This window comes from the organism of the source record quoted next, unplaced genomic scaffold, assembly GCF_019419815.1.
Source record: "Pyrus x bretschneideri cultivar Hongxiangsu unplaced genomic scaffold, Pyrus_bretschneideri_v1 Contig29, whole genome shotgun sequence".
NCBI classification, from domain to species: domain Eukaryota; kingdom Viridiplantae; phylum Streptophyta; class Magnoliopsida; order Rosales; family Rosaceae; genus Pyrus; species Pyrus x bretschneideri.
This window is the reverse complement of record NW_025999601.1, coordinates 2,336,488-2,360,463: the sequence shown is the minus strand read 5'-3', so window position 1 is coordinate 2,360,463 and position 23,976 is coordinate 2,336,488. Positions and strand designations below refer to the sequence as shown.

The following is a 23,976-nucleotide window of genomic DNA, read 5'->3' as shown; positions in this document are numbered from 1 at the left end:
TCAAGATCAATCGGGTTTCAACGGAACCCGTTCGTGAAATCGTCGTTGATTTGAACTACCATAGCTTCGACCTAATTTAGGTCGTCATCTAACCATTCACAAGAAAACATGGTGAACATGAGTGCTTCAAGAGTTGGGCTTTGGTTCCATCGAAGTGTAGATGAGGCGATAAAAAAAAACGTCAACGACGCTGTTTCTATGGGTGTTGTTGCCATGAGTTGCTAGCTTTATTGGCTCGACGACTTGGCTGAGCAGCGACTTCCAACTGCAGCTTGACTGCGATTTTAGGTTTTTCCTTTTTCTTATTCTTTTCTTTTCACAAAATCATCAAATTCACAAGTAGTAATGTATAATAATGCGAACACAATTTAAGCAAAGTTTATAATTCAAAAGTGTAAAAGTTAGGTTCTATACCAAATCTACTATGAACTCACACAATTATAGATTTCATAGGATTCTATACCAAATCTACTACATATTTACATAATTATATCATATAAAATATCTTCACAGCAATCTTTTAATTTAGGGAATTGTTATTGGTACTTCAAAATTCTCATTTTACACTACGTATTTTCTATAGAAAGAAAAAAAAACACTTGAAAGAAGTGCAAAATGAAATTTTTGGATTGCCAATAACAGTTCTTTTAACTTATTGTGTTATGTTTCTATTTATTTCAAAAATTGTACCTTTGTACCCCTATACTAAAACACAAAAATGGAACCACCCATTGGCACTTGAGAATATACCTGACAATGTCTTACACAACCTATTAGCACGACACGTAAATGACACGAAAATAACGGGTTTCGAGTCGACACAATAACTAATCAAGTCACACGATAAGAACCTGTTAATAATGGGTCCTTAATAGGTTTACACGAGAGTGACGCGATAACCCGTTTCAACACGTTGAGAAAAAAATTATGTTGATGATTTTAATGTTTTAAACTACTTAAAAAAGCTTACTATAAAATACAATAACTATAGTGTATATGTATATATTTTATATTAAAATATGTATTATTGTTTTATTATTCTATATAAATTTAAAAAATTTAAGTTTTATTATACTATAGGCAAGGAGTGAGATTAAAAAAATTATAAAATACATTAAAAGTAAAAATATCAAGTCATTTAAAAATAGCAAACACATTAAAAAAATATAATAATTAATTTACAAGTGCAAAATATGTGAAATAATATGCAAACACTCGTAATCGCATCATCTAACCTGTGAGGATAGTACATCACCGTTTCAAATTTTAAAACTATACAAACCCTCATGAATAGTATTTTTATGGGAGTTCAAATAAACAAATATCAGTTCTCTATGAAAATTGAATGGTTTTATTGTAAAAAACATGCAAGGTTTCCTCAACCTCGAAACACAACTCCTTTCATTTTGCACATTCTTGAACATTTGGTATTTTGTAACAATGTACTAATGTTTTTTCATTAAACTCTTATTTTGGGGCATGTAATACTTAAAAGACAAATGTTGTTCTTATGTTTTGAAGTAATATTTATGTGCTAATGTGATATACATATACAAATTTAGTATTATGTTTTCAATTTTTTTTGGGTGAAATTATGTTGTTCATTTTTATTATTTATTAATTTAAAATATATTTTCCTTAACGGATAACATATTAGATTATAATACCTGATAATATTAACAGTTCGATTTGGAGTCTGGTCATATTACCTGTTTACTTTAATAGGTGTTAAACGACATAACCCGTTAAGGCATCGGGTATGTTGTGAAAATGATACGAACATGGAAAATACTATATGAATGTCATATCTACTTCTCAAGGGCAAAATGGTCATAAACGAAAAGATTTCAAATGACGTTTTCATCCCCCACAATGCAGCAGCACGCAACATCACACTGTAGCAATAGAATCTCAAAAGCTTCACGCCTCAGCATTTCTCCTGCCCTTTGCGTCCCTCATTTTCCTCCGAAAATTTCTCGCGGGCCATGATTTCCGTGCGAGGACTGAAGTAAAAGCCCTAGCATTCTCTGATCATCCTAGGACAAAAAAATTTATGGCCTAAGATTTTCATGCAGGTCAGTCAAAATCTCTCGATATTGTTCTAATTTTTGTGGAAATTTTGCTTAATTGTGTACTAGTTTTGGATTGAAATTGGAACTGAAATTGTTCTTGTTAGGGTTTGGGGTTTTGGTTTGGATTATATGGTTTGATATGAAAAATCAAGGTGTTAAAGGTGGGGAATTTCTGGGTTGGTGTAGTTTGTGGCAGGAGATATGCGTTTATAGGGTCATGAGCTATGGCATTGTACTATTAGGATCTGAATCTGCTTCTTTTGAATTTGACCTCTTATATTAGCTGTTGTTTGGTAAGCGATAGGCTAGAGCGAGTTGGGATTAAGGTGCTTAGTTCACACATGAGATTGGTGTGATTTGGGTATGAACATACGGTCACACGTCAGGCGAATGCATGCTTTTGCTTAAGTAGCTGTGATTATCCTTTTTGAAGTGTTTTTATTTTGGTTCAAGGTGCATTGTCAGCTTTATGTATTGCCTAGCTTAAGGGACTGGCATAGTGGCGTGCGTGCTTTTGCTTTAGCAGCTGTGATCAGCCTTTCTGGAGTGCTTTCTATTTCGGGTCAAGGCGCATTGATAGCTTTGTGTGTTGCCTAGCTTAAGGGAATGGCAAAGTGCTGTACCTTCTCCTCTGGAATCTGAACTGATTGACATTGCCGCAGAGAGAATACCATCATTGCCTGTTAGGTAATTGCAATAGTACACTGAGTGGTTGATATAGAAACTGGTGGGGAGGCTGGTTTGATGATATCACTGGTTAGGCCATTTAGGGTTTATGAGAGGAGATGGAAGAAGAGATGAAGCGCTCACATTTTTGCAGTTATGGTACATATTTTATCAGCATTTTAGAAGTCTCCGACATTTAAAGTAGTGCTTTTCCAAATATTCAGGGTTCAAGAAATACTTTGTTAGGACATGCGTCAATTCGAAGTTATAATTGTGATAATGTAGGCCTTTCAGGTTGTCTAAGGTTATCCAATGAGGTTCAAAGTATCTATTGTTTTCTTTTGGCTTACTATCCGTCGATTAGTCTCTCACTTTTTTTATTAAATTGTGTTTCTCACCAATAAAGAGGAACTTCTAGTGGTGTTTATATGTTCAGTAAGTATTAATATACTCTAACCTAAAATACTGTTTGATGGTGTAGATGTTAGATATTCCTGTTTGATGTCACACTATTGTGCTTTACAGATGTCCTCACTCAAAAATATCTGGACATTTTTCCATTGATATACAGGTATAATTATGGCACATGATACACGATCTAGTCGGAAAATGAAGGATGATGAGGATAGTAAGTCAAAAGGGAGGCAAATCAGTAGTAAAGGATCAAGTACTTCAGGTTCTGGAGCATCGGATACATCTGGATTAAGGAGGTCTGCTAGAGAAACATCGTTGAAGAAAAACATAACTTTGGGCCCTTCTATTACTAGGAAGTCTGAAAGACTCGATAAAAAAATTTCTGAAACTCCTCCATTCAAGAGGAAATCCGAGAGATTTGAGAAGAAGTTGACTCCAACTCCACCGAGGATTTCTGATAGAGTCAAGAATCACTCATCAAATTCTTCTGGGTCTAAAAATTCAGAGAAAAGCTCAGGTTCATCATTGATGAAGCGGAAAAGGGAACAAAAAGAGAAGAATGTAAAAGAATTGACAGAGGCAACTCGAGAAGTTAGCAAAAGTGTAGGATCTGGCTGTGTGAAGAACAAAATAAGAAATGCTCAAGCTTATAAGGCATTTTTCATGAAACAAAGAAAGAAGCTTAGAGCACAAGGTAACTGAGTTTTGGCTTTTCTCCCAAGAGTGATTAATTTATTGTTCATGTTTTCTTTTTCGTTGTTGTTTGTGTTTTAAACGGTAGTATTGATTATTCAATACATTGCTCATTCTTTTCTTCTTGAATATTAGGACATAGCGAGGAGCAGAGCAGGCAGAATAAAGTTTCTGAGGGAGGCGGCAATGATTGTCGAGGCACGGTTGATGGGCTTGGTAAAGGCATTGAAGCAGTGGAATCTGATTCCACTGTAAATAAATTTTCAAATGAAACAGTGGAAGATAATCAGGGAGGGGGCTTGTCCCACTCAAGCCCAAGGCCTAGCTGCATGGAGGAAGCTTCTGAGTTTGGAAATGGCGATGGCTTAGAAATTTGTGGTCAACAACCACTGGCATCAGTCCTATAATGCCATGACGAAAGAGATCAGTGATGCACCTGCAAGGGTACGTGTGTATTGCCCTGGTGAGGAACAATTGAAGATGCCAGAGTTGATAGGTCCTACAGTCAATGGAAGTATAGATGATCTCCACATGAGCTTGAAAACGGGTCATTGTGTTACACTCTCAAAGAGAAAAAGGAACATGAAGGATGAGGGTTCTGATTCTTCTGCAGTTAATGGAAGTAAAGATGTCTGCACCTTGATTGCTGATGCTGTCTCCTCATTGCCATCTGGGTCCACAACGGATGCTTCTGTTGGAACTTGCGGTGCATGTTTGAAACGACAAAGGTATTCCTTTGCACAAAATAATCGTATTTTCTTCTTATCTGTTGGTGCTGGTTTCCAAAAGAAATTATATCTACTGGCCATTGAATTAATTTAGTCTGTGTTAGTCCACTGATTTACTTGGAGGCCCAGAGTATTAAAACACCCTTTCACATTTATTACACTTACCATCTTTCCACTTTAGAATCTGTATTTCTGGAATTTACATCCCAGCTACTTCAAGTTTAGATATGGTTGCACATATCCTCCTCTAGAAAGGAGTCAACTAACAGGTAAAGTGTAATCATGAAACAACTACAACAACTAACAGTGTTAAAATATTGTTTGGTTGCTGTTGAATTTATAACTTGCATAATAAAGTGGAGTTTGAGTAAAACTCTCAATATTTTGACAAAAAGAGCTCATTAACACTTGAGCTCATCAGACTTCACCGTTCCTCTCTTTCAAAGGCCTCACATTCCTAATTTCCCAGACATATTGCAGGAATATAAGATTCTTAAGAAAGATTTAAGAGAGAGATAGCACACATTTTATAGAGAGAATATCTCTTGCTACACTGTTTTTTGCTTTCAGTATTTGCTACAAAACTGGTTAAAGTTTATGGTTTGTTTCCTCCCCTTGCGAGATTTTGGGTAATCTTGAATCCCTCTCAAGTTGTTCTGTTCATGGTCTAAGATCAGAGAATTGGGTCTTCTTTTTGCCATCTTTCTTTCTGGGTTTGCTTTAAAAAATTTGTTTGGGAAGAAAGAAAAAAGATAAAGGAGACCAAAAGCTCTGACAAATGATGTAAAATGTGTTATTTTGACTTGGTATGGAAGTAGACTCCTTGTCCCCTGTTTGTAAAATGTCTCTTTTCAGAATATAAAAGCATGGAAAGCAAGCTCCTCCTATTGTTTGTATCTCTTTGGGTTCCTTCCTATAGTTTGTTTACTTCTAAAATTGGATGGAAGACAAGTTAGGTAAAAATAATTGGTAAAGAGGAGTAAACCCACAAGTGTGGCAATACTTTTAGCTGCTGTGATGATAATAATGGGTTTGAAGCATTAGTTGATCCTCTTCCGAGAAAGCTAAGGAAAAAGGTACTAAGAAAGAGACTCAGTGAGAATCAGGAGACTCAGGACAATAATAAAGGCAGAGATCTGGAGTATTTTGGACACTGTTGTGTATGTCATTGTCCGCATAAGTGTTCCTTGTAAACTCTTGTCTGAAATCTGTAAAGGAACTAAAGTTCTATCATGTTATACTGGCCAAATTACAGATGGAAACCAACCGCAAACAAATTCAGTTTTCTATCTAAATTAATTGCAGTAAAGAATTGGCTCGTGAGTACGTATCAACTATAAAGCTAATGCAAGGAGTGGCGAATCACATTCCCCTTTTAGAATGTCTTTGAACCATTGGTTAAACTTGAGTTGAATCTGACTTCCGTTTGAATATTATATATTTTATAAATTTTTTACCTGGGGATACATTTATTGTGGGCTAGGTGATTCTTGCACTATAGGCAGGAGCTGTGCAGACAGAAAAATTTCCACTTATTTTTCTCCCCTCTTTGTGGCTGCCTGAAAGGGCAACTAAGGTGTTTGGACGTGAGAATGAGTGCGGTGTCTTAATTTGTTTGGGTTTATCTGTCAAGATCGCTTCTTGTGTCCCTTGATTTATTGCTGTCTCCTACATTACTGCTGATTGAAGTTTCGAGGTTATACTTTTTTACTAAATGTAACTTCATTTTCCTTAATCCCCACTTGATGGTACTTTGCAACGAATTGCTGTTGGCTACTGGTTATAAGGGTCAACTGAAATGGAATCTCATCTTTTAAACACAGGCTGATCACAGAACCATTTTTACATGGTGTGATATTTTTATGAGTATATATACTTAGCTATTGTCTTAGATTTTGTAAATGTTGAGCAATCATGGTACTCTTATAACATTCTGATTTTGAAAGTTTTGACTGTATCTCATGAGCTATTGTCTTAGATTTTGTAAATGTTGAGCAATCATGGTACTCTTATAACATTCTGATTTTGAAAGTGTGACTGTATCTCATGTGATATTTTCAGGGTGGAAAATGATCCAACGAAGCTGGAGATTTACTCTTGCAGCACAAAATTAAATCAGGAGTTATATAGTACATCAGCAACTGAGGTTGGCGCAACCTTCTTGCTCTTTTACTGCTTTCAAAATCCATTGTTGAGTTCCATCTTATTTGAGTTTGTTTCTCTCAGAGAATGAACATATTTCTCTTTATGGCCTGCCACATTTTTTTCTTGGTTTCCAGTGCTTATATTATGGTAGTTGTACTGTGGTTCGCTTTAATCTCTCTCTTCTTTCTGGTGATGTGTCTCGTTTCATTTCGTGGGGAGGTGTTTCCATGTTTGGTGTCATTTTTTTGATATGGTTTGTAGAGGATCTCTTATCTCTTGCTGCATGCAGAGCTGATGTGATTATAATAGTTAATTAAATGTGGCTACGATGTCAAAAGGAACATTATATTGGATATAGCAATTAGTTTTGCTGTTATACAAACATTGTAAGTTAGTAGAGGACAATGAATTATGAAGCCGACTTGGAATTCATCTTTTGGTGTTAAGGAAATTAGTTATTGTTAATGACGGTTTTGACAGTAGTAACCTTGTAGAAATTTGAAGGGGAAATTTTGAGGAGTTGAGTCTGAAATACTTCTAGTTTATTTTGTTATAAAAAAAAAAAAAAAAATTTCTTATGTTCCTAATGACTTGTTTGTATGTCATTATTTTTATTTTTCCTACGGATATTGTCTTCAGATCGTTGAAATGGAACATTTTATGGGATCATGTCCGTTATGCTGTGGAGATTGTACTTATAAATTTTTTCGCTGTTTTACTGTTTATGTTATTTTGCTTGGATCATTAATAATGTTTGGGGGATGTGAATAATAGTGTCTGTTAGTTGGTTATTTGATTTTGATCCCCCAAATTACTTTTGCTTGTCAAATTTCTAGTTAGCGCACATTACCTAGCTTAAAACCTTATGGTTTTAGTTTCATTTTATGTTTGTTATATCAGCTGTTGATCTTGTAGTGGTTTTTTTCTTTTTCATTTCTCTCAAAAGGTGCATCCGTATAGAGGAGAACTCATAGCTGATAGTGCGACATATGTTCCTGAAAAGCTTAATGGCATGCAGCAAAAGGACTTTTCTGTAGAATTTCAAACAAATGGTGACCAAAATACATGCCTCATCTGTTCTCTTGGTGGGAAGCTCTTGTGGGTAACCTTTTTTGTGACATTTTGATTATTGCAAGTGTCTTTAGTATTAAATGATATGGAAAATCTATTTTTTCCTTTCATTTAGGAGAAACGATAATTATTAAGTCTGAAAACTGATTATAAAGTGCAAAGAATCTGGGGAGAAGGCACCAACCTTCATCCAGATACAAATAGAGCCAAAAAGGCACATAATCGAAGTTAGTAAGACCAATCACCCCACTAAAGTTACTACATCAATTGGTCTATGACTCTATAACATGCAGTGGAAGGCCTTTCTGATGGAGCTTTTTGACGCACCCTACTTTCGTTTTTTCCACATCTTCAACCTCTTCACTCGTACAGCATCCAAAATCTGCCTCTCTTTCACTGAAGCCCACCTTAAGCGCACGAGATTGTATCACTCAGCACTTTTCCTAATCATGAGGCCAATATTTTTACAATAATTTTTTGTAAAGCTGGACACCTGACTAACCTGCCTAAAGTCCATTATGTTTGCTGGACACCGGACTAGCTGGCCTAAAGTCCTTCACGTTTGCTGACACTGTGCCTTTTTAGAATGAGGCATATGTAATGGTTGTACTTTGTATGTGGTTGTACTTGCACATAAATGAACACAACAATATGGAACTTTTTTTCTATAAGCTTCATTGGCATTTGCTTCTATAATGTGTTTTTTGTTCTTAGAATTTGTATTCAATTTCAGGTGCTGTAATGGAAGAGGATGCAGGACAAGCTACCATCTTTCTTGTCTAGATCCTCCTATAGATGATGTTTCTCTTGGACTTTGGTACTGTCCCATGTGTGTTAGAAAAAAGTTAGAATCTGGTATATATTCGCTGTCAGAGGGAATAGAGTCAATCTGGGATGCTAGAGAAGTAGAGGTATCTGATGTTGATGGTATGCAGAAATTATGAGACTTAAGCTTCATCTGTGTTTTGGATTATTTTCTTAAGTTTTTATTTTGTGTTGCTGATCGTTATATGTATGATGACTATTCTTAATAACAAATATCTGGTCCTTTGTTTTTCCTGGTTGACCTGTAGGATTGCAAAAGAGGGAGGAGTTCTTTGTTAAATACAAAGGTCTTGCTCATATTCACAACCAATGGGTACCAAGAAGTACAGTTCTTCTTGAAGCTCCTACCCTTGTGGCAATGTTCAACCGAAATAACCAGGTCCGTTTTTTCAACTTCTGTTTTGGTGGACGTGTTCTGTTATACTTGTTATGTCTATCAATGGAAAATGTGAAACACCATGGGATTGAGATGCCTTTGCATGGATTCAAATTTCTTTTTCTTCAGAATTCAGATCATACACTATAGCTTTGTTAGATGATTTTTCTTTACCCTTAACCTTAAGTCAAAAGTGACCATTACACACCAGCTGCTGTTGGGGAGTTCTAAGATAAATAATTCTTCTTATATTAAGCAGTTTCTTTTTGTTAATTAATGTTCTTCAGGTCACAAGGTGGAGGAAAGAGTGGACAGTTCCACATCGGCTGCTACAAAGGAGATCATTAATGTCTCCTAAGCAGCGTGAAAACTATCTTGGGGAACATATTGGTGATAACTTATTTTGTCAGTATGAATGGCTTGTGAAATGGCACGGTCTTGATTATGATGATGCTACTTGGGAGTTAGAGAATGCTGCATCCTTTGATTCACCTGAGGGTCAGGGCCTTATAAGAGATTATGAAAGGCGCCGGCAGAGGGTGAAGAAGTCCTCTGAAACGGATAAGGTGCCAAAGGCATGAATTATATGAAACCTGGTTCTAGATTTAAATGCATTTCTGTTTGGATTAGTATGTTGAAGGTGTCAGTTTCCTCCACGTTTTACTTGTTTACCAATGAGCTCTAAATCTATCTTATTTGTTTTGAATTAATTTGGAATTGGGAAGTGAGAAGGAACTTACTGGTCGTCTGGTCTTAAGCATGGTTGAAACCGATAATGGAATCTCCAAAATTTGAAGTGTAAGATATTTCGTTTCCTTCTTTGATTGGTGGAGGGGTTCTTTATCATTTTTCTTCGAGTACAAAAGGCTTCTCTGTGATTGATTATAATGGATAACGATCTGTCCTCTCTGTGTGCGCTTTAAAGGATGCTATGTGTTTTCAAAGTTCAAGGGTGGGCTGTCTTGATTTCATGTGTTTTCTGCTTGTTCACTGTCATTTAAGATTTTGAGTATATAGAGTACTTTTGTCTTTTATAAAATTGATTATCCTTGAAGGGAACTTTTTGAGTCTGCATTTTGTTCATATGAGTATGCTTATGACTATACGATTCTTCTGTTGCTAATGCTAGCATTATCTGCAGATACTTGAAAGCAAAAAGTGTTTAACAGTGAATTTATCCGAACTGCTAGCTGGAGATTCATCCAGATTTGATAATTCATGTCTAGAGAACATTAACAAGCTACGTGAGCTGTGGCACAAGGGTGAGAATGCTGTTGTTGTTGATGATAAGGTAAGCTTAGTTTACTTTAGACAGCTGTTTAGATAACATTTTGGTTCACCATTAACATTATCTTCACGTGGGGTTTATGATTCGATGTTCATATATATATTCACATACAGTTGATCTGTTCTACTTGTTTGCTTTCTTGAGAAACAAATTTTACTGTTAAGCAAAATAGAGGACCACAGTGGTGGAAAGTGTTGTGATTTACGTCTCAAAATTAGGATGATGCAGAAATTAGGCTTGCGTTACCTATTTCGTTTTGGTGGCCTATTTGGGTTTGGATTTGACGTCTTGGTTGGCTTACTTGTTTGGTGGAGAGATTTTGTTAATTACCTATTTAATTAGGATTTGGATTTACTTCCAATTAGGATTAGGATTCTCATTGTAACCCAAGTCCTATGCACTATAAATGGGAGTCGGGACCTTAGAGTTAGTTTATTTGGTGTGCCTCAACATTAGCTTGGAGAGTTTTCTCTCATTGGGTTTTTGGTGGAGGTCACTGTTTGGAGTCATGAGTGTGTGGCAAATTCAAGGCTTATTTGTTTTGCAATTTGGTGAGAGTCAATTTGTGAGTTTAAGAGTTCGAGAACAATTTGGGAGAATCTCCTCCTTTTGTTTTGGGTTCTCTACTCGTTTGGTTTAGGGTTTATAATTTGTGGGATTTGGGTTGTGAGAGTTTAAACTCTTTTGTAATCTCTCATTGTTTAGTGAAATTCCTCGCCGTGCTTTGCCGTGGATGTAGGCTGTACACTGAACCACATTAATCCCTTGTGTTCTTATTTTGAGATTGTTTACTTCTCGCTTTCACCTATGACGTTGATATTTGGTACTTTTGTTAGAATTTGCTTCCTCTTGCGCTTAAAAGTACAACAGAAAGATGTCCACTTCATCAAATCATAAATGAAAATAGAACAATATTATTGATCAAAGAGAAAAATGTGTTTAATAACTGAGTAATGCTATTCATACCATGTTTTTGTACCACATTTTCATACCACCTTAGGTTGCATTTGATGCGGACAGCCACATCATTTGAATTAATCAGATTTTTAAATTTAGTTCATTATTTAATAAACTAATAATTAAGAAAAACTAATTAATTAAATGATGATTGTGGTATATGAGGAGTCTTTCTCCTTCCTTTCCTTGGGTTTTGCAAATTTTTCAAATGATGTGGCTGTCCACATCAGATGCCACCTAAGGTGGTATAGAAATGTGGTACAAAAACATGGTATGAATAACATTACTCTTAATAACTCTCTAGGACTCTTTAACAATTGTGTCGAGCCTGTTTTATTTGTGTTGGGTTGGTGTCATGCTTGTGCTAGCACGGCGTATTTTACATCTCTAAATAATTAAAACGGCTTTCCAATATGCTAAAATTAAGGATAAGGGGATATTCCAAAAGTCAGGTGAAACCACTCTGGTACATAAAATCTCAACCACCTCCCTACTATAGTTTTCAAAACTCATTTTTGTTTCTTTCCATACAAATCACCTACGGCACTGTTAGCACACTTCAACTTCCTAAAGCTTTTGCCTTCTTCCCCCCACCAAAAGCCTTGTGTTTCTCACCAACAAGAACTATGCAATTGGTCATTGGAGGAATAGATGATCAGCACATTCACTCCCTCCATTACACCATGGGAGAAGAAGACACTTCAGTTCTCTGAATCAAGTCACTTGTATCAGCTACCGTGAACAACTGTTAAAGTATTTTTACATTAAGAGGTACTCTAAACCTTCCAAATTATAGGAAAGGGTTGGGTATAGAAAGAGAAGGATTTTCACATAATTTTCTGACATATGATTACGGTAAACAGGTTTACATTTTAATTTTCCTACTCTGAAATATGTTATTGTTCTTTTAACTGAAAAGGGTTTGATTAGGGACTTTAGAATGATTTACTATCTTGTTTACGCTCGTCTATTAGCAGCAAGCTGGTGCTTAATGGGAATTAAAGAGAAAACATCTAGTTTTTAGACTAAATCTAGACCTGGTAATGTTTTATGAAGTTGTGAACTTCTTATTAAAAATTGTGTTTTTGCAGGAACGAATTGCGAAGGTGATTGCATTTATTCGATCTTTGCAGTCTGATGCCTATCGGCCTTTTCTGATCATCTCAACTCCGTCTACACTTTGTTATTGGGAGAATGAGTTCTCCCGTTTGGCACCATCTATGAATGTTGTGGTTTACAGTGGAAATAAAGATTTACGGAGAAGTATTAGGTCAATAGAGTTTGATGAGGCTGGTGGCATTTTTCAAGTACTTGTTACCTCACCGGAGGCTATTATTGAGGTATCTTTTTCGCTGATTGTAGGATCCCTTAGACAATAGTGACTTAGTTGTTAAACTGTCTTTTTATTGTGCAGGATAAAAATGTATTCGAACACATACGATGGGAAACTATCATAATTGATGCGTGCCACCACCCTACAATCTCTACACAGTTGGTGCAGATGAAGATGCTACGTACCCGTAAGTGGCTTCTCCTGGTCAGTGGAGTACTTAAGGTTTGTATTTTATTGTCCTCTATGTTAGTATTTTTCTTTTTATTTTTTGGGTGGTGGTGGAGATTGCTTTCTACTGGCTGGCTTATGCAAGGCTAAATATTGCAGGAGAGCAGTGCTGAGTACCTCTGTTTGTTGTGTCTCCTTGATTCTGAAAGCAATTCACAAACTGGTGATCACTTCCTAAGCAGTTGCAGTGATATTATTGTTAAATTAAAGGACAGGCTTTCAAGGTATATTTCTCATGGATGCGAACCTGACTCTCCCAGGTTTAGGGAGTATTGGGTTCCTGTACAGATATCAACTGTCCAGCTAGAGCAGTACTGTGAAAATTTACTGTCAAACTCCACATTAGTTCTCTCATTGGCAAAGAACGATCGCGTTGGAGCAGATATAACTTTATCAAAAAAAGCACTCTATGATGCAACTCTAGCTGCTCGGAAGGTTGGCTGGTTGCACTTTTCTCTAGTATGATGGTTAATCATTGCATGACTTCTGTGTCTTTTCATCATCTACTGTAACTTTTGAATTCCATGTTGTCATAGATTGTCATACTTTTTATTTGGTTTGATAACACCATCCCATCATCTCATTTTGATGTTTCTATCTTTACTATGTTGGCGTGGATATGGTCCTTGTTGTACATACATACATACATACATATATATATACATACATACATACATACATATATATATTTATTATATTATATTATTGAGTTATCCCTTCATTATGTTGATTCTGTTTGGGTAATATAAAAGATGTGGTTTTTGCACCTTTAAAAAGTTAACACTACTAATATAGTTATCTTATGGAAATTTAGTAATTTTAGTTTCATTTAATTTAGTGATTTATAATTCAAGTTGTTTGTATATCGTATACATATCACATCATACACATATTGGAATTAGAAAAGATCTGTAATGACATGTTTTCATTTGTTAGTTTCAACTTTCTCTTCTATTAAGTTCGTTGGATTTTGTTTTCTTATAATTATTGTTGTTTTTTATTTTTAATTTGTGCTTGATAACTTAAAACAAAGGAAGATATTATTTGCATTTGTATGAAGTTTGACTTTCCTTGTGCTTTGTGCAATGGGTATTCAAAGCAAGTGACTTTCCTATGGTTTGCATATTTTCTTCTCCATCCTCCACCACCCTACTAGTTTCTAATTAAGTCGCTTGTATGGCATTTGTTGACAGTGCTGTGATCACCCCTACATTGTGCACCCACCCTTACAAGCCTTGCTTACTAAAGACCTTCAAGCAGTTGAGTATTTGGATGTAGGGATCAAAGCAAGTGGCAAGCTTCAGCTTCTTGACATGATGCTTAAGGAGATAAAGAATCAAAATTTAAGAGTACTTATCCTGTTCCAGGTACGTGATTTGTGGTAATATAATCCTTATTAGAACTGCTGTTCTTAGAATCTTAGTATTATTTGTTATATATATATATTGAATGTGGTAGTTTTGGTCTTGACTTCTTTGGGAGGTTGTTCCCATCCTTTAAACATGTGGAATAAGATAATTTGTTGATTGAGGATTAGCTTCCTATTTTTGAGTTTTTGAGCGTATGATGCATTTTGGTTGGATCATTTGTTGTTGCACTTTCCAGCAGATTTTTCTTTGTTGGCTCGGTTAATTGAGGAAGTAGGTTTATGTTGTCCATTTCGATGTCTTGTAATGCGTTATTATCTGAAAAGCAACAAGTTTGTAGGTGGCAAAGAATAAGAAGATTTTTGAGAATGTTGTGGGTGTGGAGGTGGTATTCTTATGGGAAAGGTGCGCTTTTGGGATTCTTTGTGGGCATCTGTAGGTTTGGAATTTATAGAGATCTCTTTTTCTGTTATTTGGTCAAATTCGAAAGCCTGTGCTTTGTAATTGTGTTTTATGCTTTCTAAAAAAAGAAAAAGAAGAGAACTGTGATTTATGTTTTTTCTCAGAAGCAGACTACTTGGTCACTCAGTTTGTTTTGTTTTTATCTTAAATAAAGTTTGCTTCTTATAGAAAAATCACATGATATATATAAACGGACGCACACACTAAATTATATATATATATATATTTATCTGTGTTTTAAAAAACTAGTTGTTAAGACTCGCCTAGGCTGTTTTTGGGGCGGGGCTATAAAGAAAACGCCTCTGCCCGGCGGGAGTGGGCTATAGACTAGCCTAAACGCCTCAGCAGCCTTGGTGAACTTAGTTTCTAATAGTTTCTTATGACTTTGCAATGCGAACTTGAGAACTAATAATAATAGTCAAATATTTGATTGCTTGGCATGATTGCTTGATTGTTTTACAAAGTATAATATATAATATATGAGTATTATAATAATTTTAGGTACCGCGAGGCTATCGCCTAGGTGAGGCAATCCATGAAACACCTTGGCTTCGCCTTCACCTTTTAAAACATTGATATGTATATATATAAGAAACAATATTTATTCCCTTGAAACCACTGCAGCACTTCAATCAGAAAAGATCGCCCAAAACAAAACATCCTGAACATTGTTCAATAATTATTTTTACTTTGCTTAAGAAACCACCCAAAAAATCAGCTAGCAACAATTTGTACTTCTGTAGTATTCAATAATTATTTTTACTTCACTTAACAAACCACCCAAAAAATCAGCTAGCAAACAACATTTCCGTCCTCACACAGCTTGAGCGACAAGCTCAAAGCCACCATCCAAGAATAAGTAGATGATCTCTAGCTCGCAACTGGCTCCGGCTTCCGCATTTGGATTTGATTATATGTGTTCTCTCTGCCATGTGCCTCTAGATGCACTTTTTCTCTCCAAATAAAGTATTAAAGATGAATGAGGATGTGAACCTGACCAGCCCTGCAATATCAAGCAATCCATAAAGTATGAATTTACTGAGCTTCCTTAATTTATCCAAGGGCCAGAAAAATCAATGATAGACAACAGATATATGGACAAGATATCTTTTTCTTTTTCTTTTGTTAAGAGCGTTATAGTAGGTCCTTTGTTCTGCTGTCATTAAACTCTTGTGACTCGTTAGTGTGCAAATACTAACACAGCAAAAATTTCTGAGATACTTGATGTATTTTGAGGGCACTTTAATCATATAAAGTTTGTATAAATTTGTCTCTCTTTCCTTGAGGAGTTTTATTTGTAGACAGGGATCTAGTTTTATCCTTCTCTTGGTTTATTATTCTTTCTTCTCATCTTCCTTTTTGGTTTTGTCCCTTCTTTTACCAGTCAATTGGTGGTTCAGGAAAAGCTTTTTCTCTCGGCGATATTTTGGATGATTTCCTGCGTCTAAGATATGGTGAAAATTCCTATGAACGCGTCGAATGTGGTGTCCTTCGTTCTAAGAAGGATGCTGCTATGAACATGTTCAACAATAAGGAGTTTGGTAGATTTGTGTTCTTACTGGAGGCTCGTGCCTGTCTCCCCAACATCAAACTGTCATCAGTTGATACTGTCATCATATTTGGTAGTGACTGGATTCCACACAATGATATAAAAGCCCTGCAAAAGATATCACTTGATTCCCAGTTTGAACGTATAAAAGTATTTCGCTTATATTCAACTTGTACGGTGGAGGAGAAAGTTCTGGTTTGTGCAAAACAAGGGAAGATTCTTGATAGTGACATGCAGAATGTGAGCAGTAGTATGCTTCTATGGGGGGCACCTTATCAACTTGATAAACTAGACGAGTTCCATGGCTTTAACACCCCAGCGCCTACTAGAAATATCTTGTCTGAAGAATCACTTCTGAAAGATGTCGTCCAGGAGCTCTTCTCCATACTTCCTCAGCATGGCGAGAACAGTGGCTCATGTAATTACTCTAAGATTTTAAGAGTTCAACAAACTGGAGGAGCATACAGTTCAGAGGTTCCGTTGCTTAGTGAGATGAAAAATGAATATACTGGCGAAGGACAGCCTCTTAGTTTTTGGACAAAACTGTTGGAAGGAAAGCATCCTCAGTGGAAATATTGTTCTGGTTTGTCTCAGAGGAATCGGAAACGAGTACAACCTTTTGATGAGTTACTGAAGAAACCAGAAATTGTAAAAAAACGCGGGAAGGTGGTAAATGGTAATGATGATGCACCCCATCCGAAGCCTGGATCAGAGGTGAAATCAGTTCCTGGATGCAAGGAAGGTAAATGACTGATATTGTGAATTGTTTCATTTTGTCATGGCATTTCTCCAAGAATTATGATGCAATGTCATGGTTCTGTAGAATTGTTGGATCCCATTTCTAGTTTCTTAAAACATCTTTTGCAGGAATTTCTGGGGCTGCAGCAGATAATTTGCTTCATTCTTTTCACCGGTCAACTGCCTGTGCAAATAAAGTAACTGATGAAATTCATGATTCCACTTCAGATAATGTGAATAATCCGGAACATAACACGCTTGAGTCTGAGGAGAGAAGAAAATTGTGTGATGCCCAGAAAAGTCTCCATGAACTTCTGAAGCCAGATATATTAAGACTATGTGGAATCTTACAAGTCTCAGTATGGATTTGATTTTTGTCTACAACCTTTTGCTTTCATGTTTTTGTTCATATGTGCTGCTGTTATTAACTGGTATTTCCATTAATACACCCCAGGAAAATATGGTTCTCTCGTTTAATGATATCTGGGTTACTCACTGCAGGATGCTGTCAGGGTTATGGTCAAACTGTTTCTGGAATATGTAATGAGTAATCACCATGTTAATAGAGAACCAGCGACAATATTGCAGGCATTTCAGATATCTCTGGTTAGAATTGCCTTGCTCTTTCATGCACTTATATAGCCTAACCTTCTCTTATTTGTTGTTGGCATGTTGAATTGCAAAGTTCTTTAATATTACTTTCCTTCAATAATCATATATCTTACTGGTTGTGAATGATTTTTTAAGTATAGACTTGGTATTCATGCTTTTCCTTTTACCCTGAAATGTTCATATGTTGTCACGGAATATGTTATAGTGACTCATTGATGAAAGAATAAATTTTGTTTTCCTTTGCCTAGACATAAGGTAACTTTTATAAATCCTCGGTTCAGTTTTACAAATAAATTTTTTTGAGAAGAAACTATAACAGTTTATTAGAAAAGAAAAGATAATACACAAATAAATAAATTTTACAAATAAATTATGCATTGTATGATGGTGCTGCACTCTGCCTAGCTTGACCTTATCAAATTCTACCCTAAACATGTTCGAGTGATGGTGATGCTTCTGCAGTGCACTTGATTTGCTTACCACCATGAAATGTCACTATTATTATGGGTTGAAAGGTTAAGTTTCTTGTAAAAAGTAAACTAAGGGTGGATATACTTCTATGAAGACAATGTAGTTTGAATATCACTAAATTGTCAAAACTGGTTCATGTTTTCATCCCATTAGGTGATATTAAGAATTTCTTGAGTCAAGAAAAATGCTATCGTTACTCACAGCTTAATTTTTGAAAGAAATAATTGTGTTTAAAATCCATATATCTGGTATTCTTTTTTTATTTTTCAACTAAGCTTAATACTCCACAATTCTTAAGTTAATTTGGGGAAGTTTGGAAATATCAAAAGAGAACGGGGGTGTTGGAGAATTGTGAAGTATTGAGCTTAGTTACATGCAACTAAACTCGAAATCCACATGGTATTTTCTTGTGATTTTCCAATTAAACTCAATACTCCACAATTCTCAAGCATTTCCTTCACAATGTCCGTAGCTGTAACTATGACTGTAACTTCGACCACATATTAAGTACTACCTCTCCTTATTTTTCTGTGTGATGCCAGGTTGGGGAACATCCTTACTTTTATGTGTGCATCAGTGCTTGGTTACATGTGCATGTTCCTTGGTGTTACTTTAACATTTTTTAATCGACTTTCTGATATCTATATTCCAGTGTTGGCTTGCAGCTTCATTTCTGAAGCAGAAAGTTGACCACAAAGAATCTCTTGCACTTGCAAAGCAGCATCTTAACTTCAATTGCAAAAAGGATGAGGCAGAGTATGTTTATTCGATGTTGCGGTGTCTGAAAAGAACATTTTTACACAGTATAGGGGCTTTTAAGGCTGTGGAATCTCCAAAGTTTTCTAATTTATCAAGTAAAGATGTTTTGAAGAATTCAGATGCAAAGGCTTCACAGCCAATAAATTCTAACTTGCAGCATGTCAAATCAGACATTAAAGACTTACCACCAAGTCAAGAATATTTTGCACAAGAAGATGTCTCAAAAAGTATTAAAGAAATTCAGAAAACGCTCCAGAAGAAGATGAAAAAACTTATAGAGAAGCAAAGCAAAGATAATAATGAAGTTTTGAGAACTTATGAGGAAGAAAAGGGGCGTCTAGAAAGAGAGCTTAAAGCAGAGACAATTGTTGTTCGATCTTGTTTTCAGAATAGTACATCAATGAGGACAGATAAGCTTAAGATGTTGGAAAAGAATATAGAAGAAAATAACAACCAGCTTGACCTACGTCTTGAGCATCTTGAGGCCTCACACTTGGAAGCAAGGATTAAATTGAGGGAGATAGGGAAACGATGGGTAGAGGAAGTACAATCCTGGGCTCGTGCTGAATTGTTGGATAGATCACCCTCAAATACACTTAAGCCTTGGTTGGAATGCTCAAGAACTAGTGAATGTCAAAGTAGTGAAGATCATGAAGATTTTGCCACTTTTAGAGTACATGACTTTGACAGCATTCTGCATAGTGGGACAGGAGGAATTAAAGCACCATCTCCAACTCCACAAAGTGTTCCTGCTGAAGCTGTAGCACATACCGTCCCCATTAGAACTGAGGAGACCCCTGCTAGGCCACTTGGTGCGTTACATATGACTTCTGTGGCAGCTTCATGTACTGATTTCATGGGTAAAACTAAAAACAAAGCTGAAAGTTCAAGTGATGTTCAAGAGAGTGTGGTATCTGTGAATCCTTGTGCCAAAGCACAAATTACTGATGGAGGTGCTGCAGGTAATAGGGAGCTGGATGTTCCAGAAGTTGCCTGTTCTACTGATGGCTTTCAGAAAGTTGTCACCTCCAGTCTTCCATTTCAAGAACGGATACCCAGTGCAGACACATCACCCATATACCATGGGGAGGTCAGACTGGATGTGCCCAGAGCAGTCTGTTCAACTGATAGTCCACACCGACCACATCCCTCAAATCTGCGTTCTGATGGGGCTGCATTAAACATGCCTGACAAAGAGGCTCCATTGGGATTGCCGGAGACTGCCTGTTTGAGTCATAGCTTGCAAAACATCGTTTCTGTGAGGGAACCTTCACCGGAAGAAAACCATGTAGGGAAGCGAACCATGCCAGATAAAGAGGTTGAATCAGGAGTGTTTAAGACTGTCAGTTCAAATGATGCACTAGGGAATCTTGTCTATGTGGATCTACTGGCTGGAGGACAGATGCTTGAAAAAGTGACGGAACATGAGACTGTCAGTTCCAGTCATGATTTGCATGACGTTTCTGTGAGCCCACCTCCATCTGAAGGACAAAGCCATAAAGTGATGGTAACCATACCAGAGAAAGAGGTCGATTCAGGAGTGCTTGAGACTGGCAGTTGCAGTGATAGACTGGAATATCATGTCTCTGTGAATCCACCTTCGTCTGAAGAAGAAATCCCTGAAAAATCAACAGAATATGAGCCTGTCAATTCAAGTCATGGTCTCCACAATGTTCTGCCTGTGTCAGCTACCTCTGAAGAACAAATCCATAAAGTGACAGTACACATGCCAAATAAAGAGGTTGATTTGTCAGTGCTGCAGTCTGTCAGTTCAGATGATGGGCAAGGGAATCTTGCTTCTCTGGTTCCACCTTCATCTGATGAACAAATCTGTGAAAAAGCCACTGAAAAAGAAACCAGTGAAGTGGATCTTATAGCGTCTGATAGTGCACCAGGGGCTTACCAGCAGAATGGAGTTGATACTGTGACCAATGGAAGCTCTGATCAGGAAATGCCCCTGGTAAATTCACCTGGAGTGCATCCTGTGGCCTTGGTTCCTGGTGGTTCAGCGACACTGGATCAGGTATTTGCTTGTTGGAATTTGTCAATCTATATGGTAGTCACCTTGTTTTATCTTGAGAATTATGACAAGCTTAGATTTGTAATTTTCCGATGAAAATTTTATATTTACAACATCATGTAAGTGATCCACTATTATATGATTATGTTTTGACTTGGTTTTTTCATGTTAGGAGGAGGTATTCATATTCATTGTCCAATAATAAATTTGTTCTCCAATAAAATCAGAGAGAGAGAGTGATTTAGCCTTCACATACTGACAAATGCTTACCTGGCCAGGCATACCAAGACAAAGGCACTCTGGTAGAAACATCTGATGCAGAGCAAGAAGATGCAGAAGCCAGTGAACAGCAGAATCCTTGCCAACAAGTTGAAAATACAGCACCCGAATCTGCTCCGACTGTAGCTTCCAATTTGTCTAATCGTGAATTGCCAGACATTGAGACTGTAGTGCAACAGCCATCCTATAATACACCTGATAATAGTGCTCCTGAGTTATCTTCAGCTGGTGGAGTCGAAATTCGACCTAGTGAAGACCGTACCTCTAACCAAATTTCTCATGCTTCAATGCATTTTGTTAAGAACATTTCTGATCTTTCAAATCAAACTGTTTTGCGGCCTGTCACATCCTCTACTGGTGAATTTGAACCGTCATTTTCAGACACAAGGGCAACACCTGTTACTTCTGCATTTAATAGTTTTCCTATAAATGCTGCACCCCAGGGGGGATCTCAAGCACATCTGCCTTCATACACTGACCCGCTTCAATATGAATTGGAAAGATTGAATAAACAAACAGATCATATGCTTAAGTCTCATGAAGATGCGGTCAGTTTTGAAGTTAATATATTGTTGTTTATCTATTCTTCAAAGCAAAAACTTGTGCTGAGGTCATTTTTGTCTTGAACAGAAGCTACGACTGAAGGGTGATTGCGACAAGGAAATAGAGGAGGCTGTTGCTGAAATTCAACGAAAATATGAACTTAGATCTCAGGAGGTTGAGGCTGAATTTCTCCTTAAAAAGAAGGAATTGGATTCGATACACCACAAAGTTTTAATGAATAAGATTTTGGCTGAGGCTTTCCGGTCTAAATGCATGGATCTTCGGCCATCAGGTGCATCTGGAGTGCAGCAAGGTAGGAAAACTTCTGAATTGCAACTTTTGAGATATCTGTTTTATCATTCATGCACCAATTATGTAGTTTGGATGGTAGTTTCATTTTCCGTGGAAGATCAAGGATCTTGATTGGATTTTATTTCATTCAATTTTCAATTTCATAATATATCAGTTTCATCTAACCACGACGACTACAAGTGAACCTAATTAAAAGTCAGCCACCCCCTTTAGACTTTCAAAGATTGTGAAATTTATTCTTTGAGAAGTAACCTTAAGGTTTGGACCTTCCTAGAGTAACCTCAAGGTTTGGACCTTCCGAGATTAAGGAGGGATGGTAAGAATTTTAGATTTTAAACTTCAAGCTTCAGATTCCATGGGTTGCTTGGTGGGAGTGCAAAGCCGTAGTAGATGAGGATTTTGGACTCAGGGATAGCTTGGTTCTGAACGTAAGCTAGGTCCGTCATTAATACTTAACTAGGGGAAGGAACAAAAAGAAGAAAAATGGCATGTTAAATGAACAATCAGTGAGGAGTAAGGTTAAAGGATTCGTAAAAAAGGATCCACTCTCAGACAAGGGAGAATAGAGAGAAAAGAAAAGGTTGGGGTGGGGAGAGAGACGAGGGGGAAAATTCAACTTGTCTGTATAAATAGTTTCAATATGATAGGTTACGAAACCACCTTTAGCATAAACTATGCCTACTCTGACAAACTGAATCTGCCTATTTGTTCTAAATGTATAAAGTTTATATTTTTTTGGTGGAAGGGGCTCTGACTTCCCCATCCTTGCAGATTGTGTGCTTTTTTGTCATTGCTCTTACGCTCCTTATTCCTATTTATCTGGCAGATGGGAATTCCAGTGTTGTGAATTCCAGTTTCGTTCAGCAGCTGGTTCAGCTATCTATGCATGATATACAAAGAAATTCTCCAGTTGCTGGTTCATCCTTGGCCAGCACTCCGGCAGCTAACCTGCAGACTTCAACTGCCCCCTTACCCAACCCATCTTCACCTGCGACAAATCCACTTTATATAGCTCCGCCTCAGCAGACTGTTCCTCTTTCAACTTCTCCTATTCCAAGCATCCCAGCAAAACTTCCACACATCAGTTCCATCTCCTCCACAGGAAACTCCCAAGGTGGGGGTATAATTCGTGCCCCAGCTCCACATCTCCAACCATTTAGACCTTCAACGTCCATGTCTAATCAACAGTCACATAGCCACTCCCCCGCAACATCTCCCTCACTTCCTCATATTCCACGTTCTCCAGCCCCTGGACAGCCATCTGTTCCTCATAATAGGGCCCATGAGCCTAAAAGTCCAGGGGATCTGTCAGCTCTTCGTAGTTTATCTGCTTTGGGGTTGCTTATGAGTATGAACTCTCGGTCTGGTGCAAGTCCAACAGGTAGTTCGCCCTCACTCCCAAATTTGGTCCCAAACCGTGACCCGTTGAACCTTTCTAATCCTTCCGTTACAGGAAGTGCTCGTGTGAACCCGGTAAATATAGGTGGACCCACTGACACAGTTTGTTTATCAGATGATGACTAACCAGTTATAAGATACCAGTTCCCATATTTTTAGAAACTCATTTTACCATGTCTCTTTTCTCCTCTGGATTATGCACGGGGGTTGTGACTTTTGACATGCCCTAGGAGAGGCAGGTGTGTCGTAATGCTGTCCTTGCTGCTAGGAGTTCATAGCTGTACATCTTGAGATGCCTGGTGTTCTAACGATGGTAATGTAAATCAAAGTTTGTTCGTACTCTGTTTCGCGCTGCAGCGTAAATTGGTGTCAAGGGCCAAATGAGTTTGTACAACGTTGTCGACAACAGTATCACATTTTTTTACATCTCACCTTAATTGATTAGCATGCTTATTTCCTAAATCCTTTGTTACTTGCTTTCATTTTTCGTAAGACTTAATCTGTTGCAATGAACATTACTATTTGGGTTTAAGGTTTAGGTCATTTATGCAGAGCTCTTTATTTATGCATGTAGTATTGGGAAATTTGGAGAAATAACCAAAACCTTAAACCCAAATGTGTAATAACCAAAACCATGTCCTGAATCTATCCGTCTCTGTATCAAAGTCGT

General features: G+C 37.1%; 1 protein-coding gene across 5 annotated transcripts; it reads left to right on the top strand.

Moving 5' to 3' along the window:
* The first annotated feature begins 1,877 nt into the window (after window positions 1-1,877).
* LOC103947676 (helicase protein MOM1) lies at window positions 1,878-23,768 on the top strand. 5 transcript variants are annotated; one of them, XM_048588886.1, is made up of 21 exons: window positions 1,878-2,075; window positions 2,526-2,759; window positions 3,310-3,846; window positions 3,981-4,573; window positions 6,635-6,719; window positions 7,665-7,816; window positions 8,523-8,716; window positions 8,863-8,993; window positions 9,278-9,565; window positions 10,132-10,281; window positions 12,327-12,575; window positions 12,650-12,790; window positions 12,896-13,231; window positions 13,990-14,163; window positions 16,010-16,916; window positions 17,042-17,271; window positions 17,414-17,518; window positions 18,648-20,777; window positions 21,053-21,601; window positions 21,684-21,909; window positions 22,735-23,768. In XM_048588886.1, the coding sequence occupies exons 4-21, from the start codon at window positions 4,257-4,259 to the stop codon at window positions 23,430-23,432; spliced, it is 7,062 nt and encodes a 2,353-aa protein (XP_048444843.1). In that variant the 5' UTR covers window positions 1,878-2,075; window positions 2,526-2,759; window positions 3,310-3,846; window positions 3,981-4,256; the 3' UTR covers window positions 23,433-23,768. The 5 variants fall into 5 exon arrangements, with proteins under 5 accessions (XP_048444843.1, XP_048444844.1, XP_048444845.1 ...); XM_048588887.1 differs by lacking the exon at window positions 2,526-2,759 and having other exon boundaries at window positions 9,278-9,556; XM_048588888.1 differs by lacking the exon at window positions 2,526-2,759 and having other exon boundaries at window positions 17,141-17,271.
* Window positions 23,769-23,976: the final 208 nt, after the last annotated feature.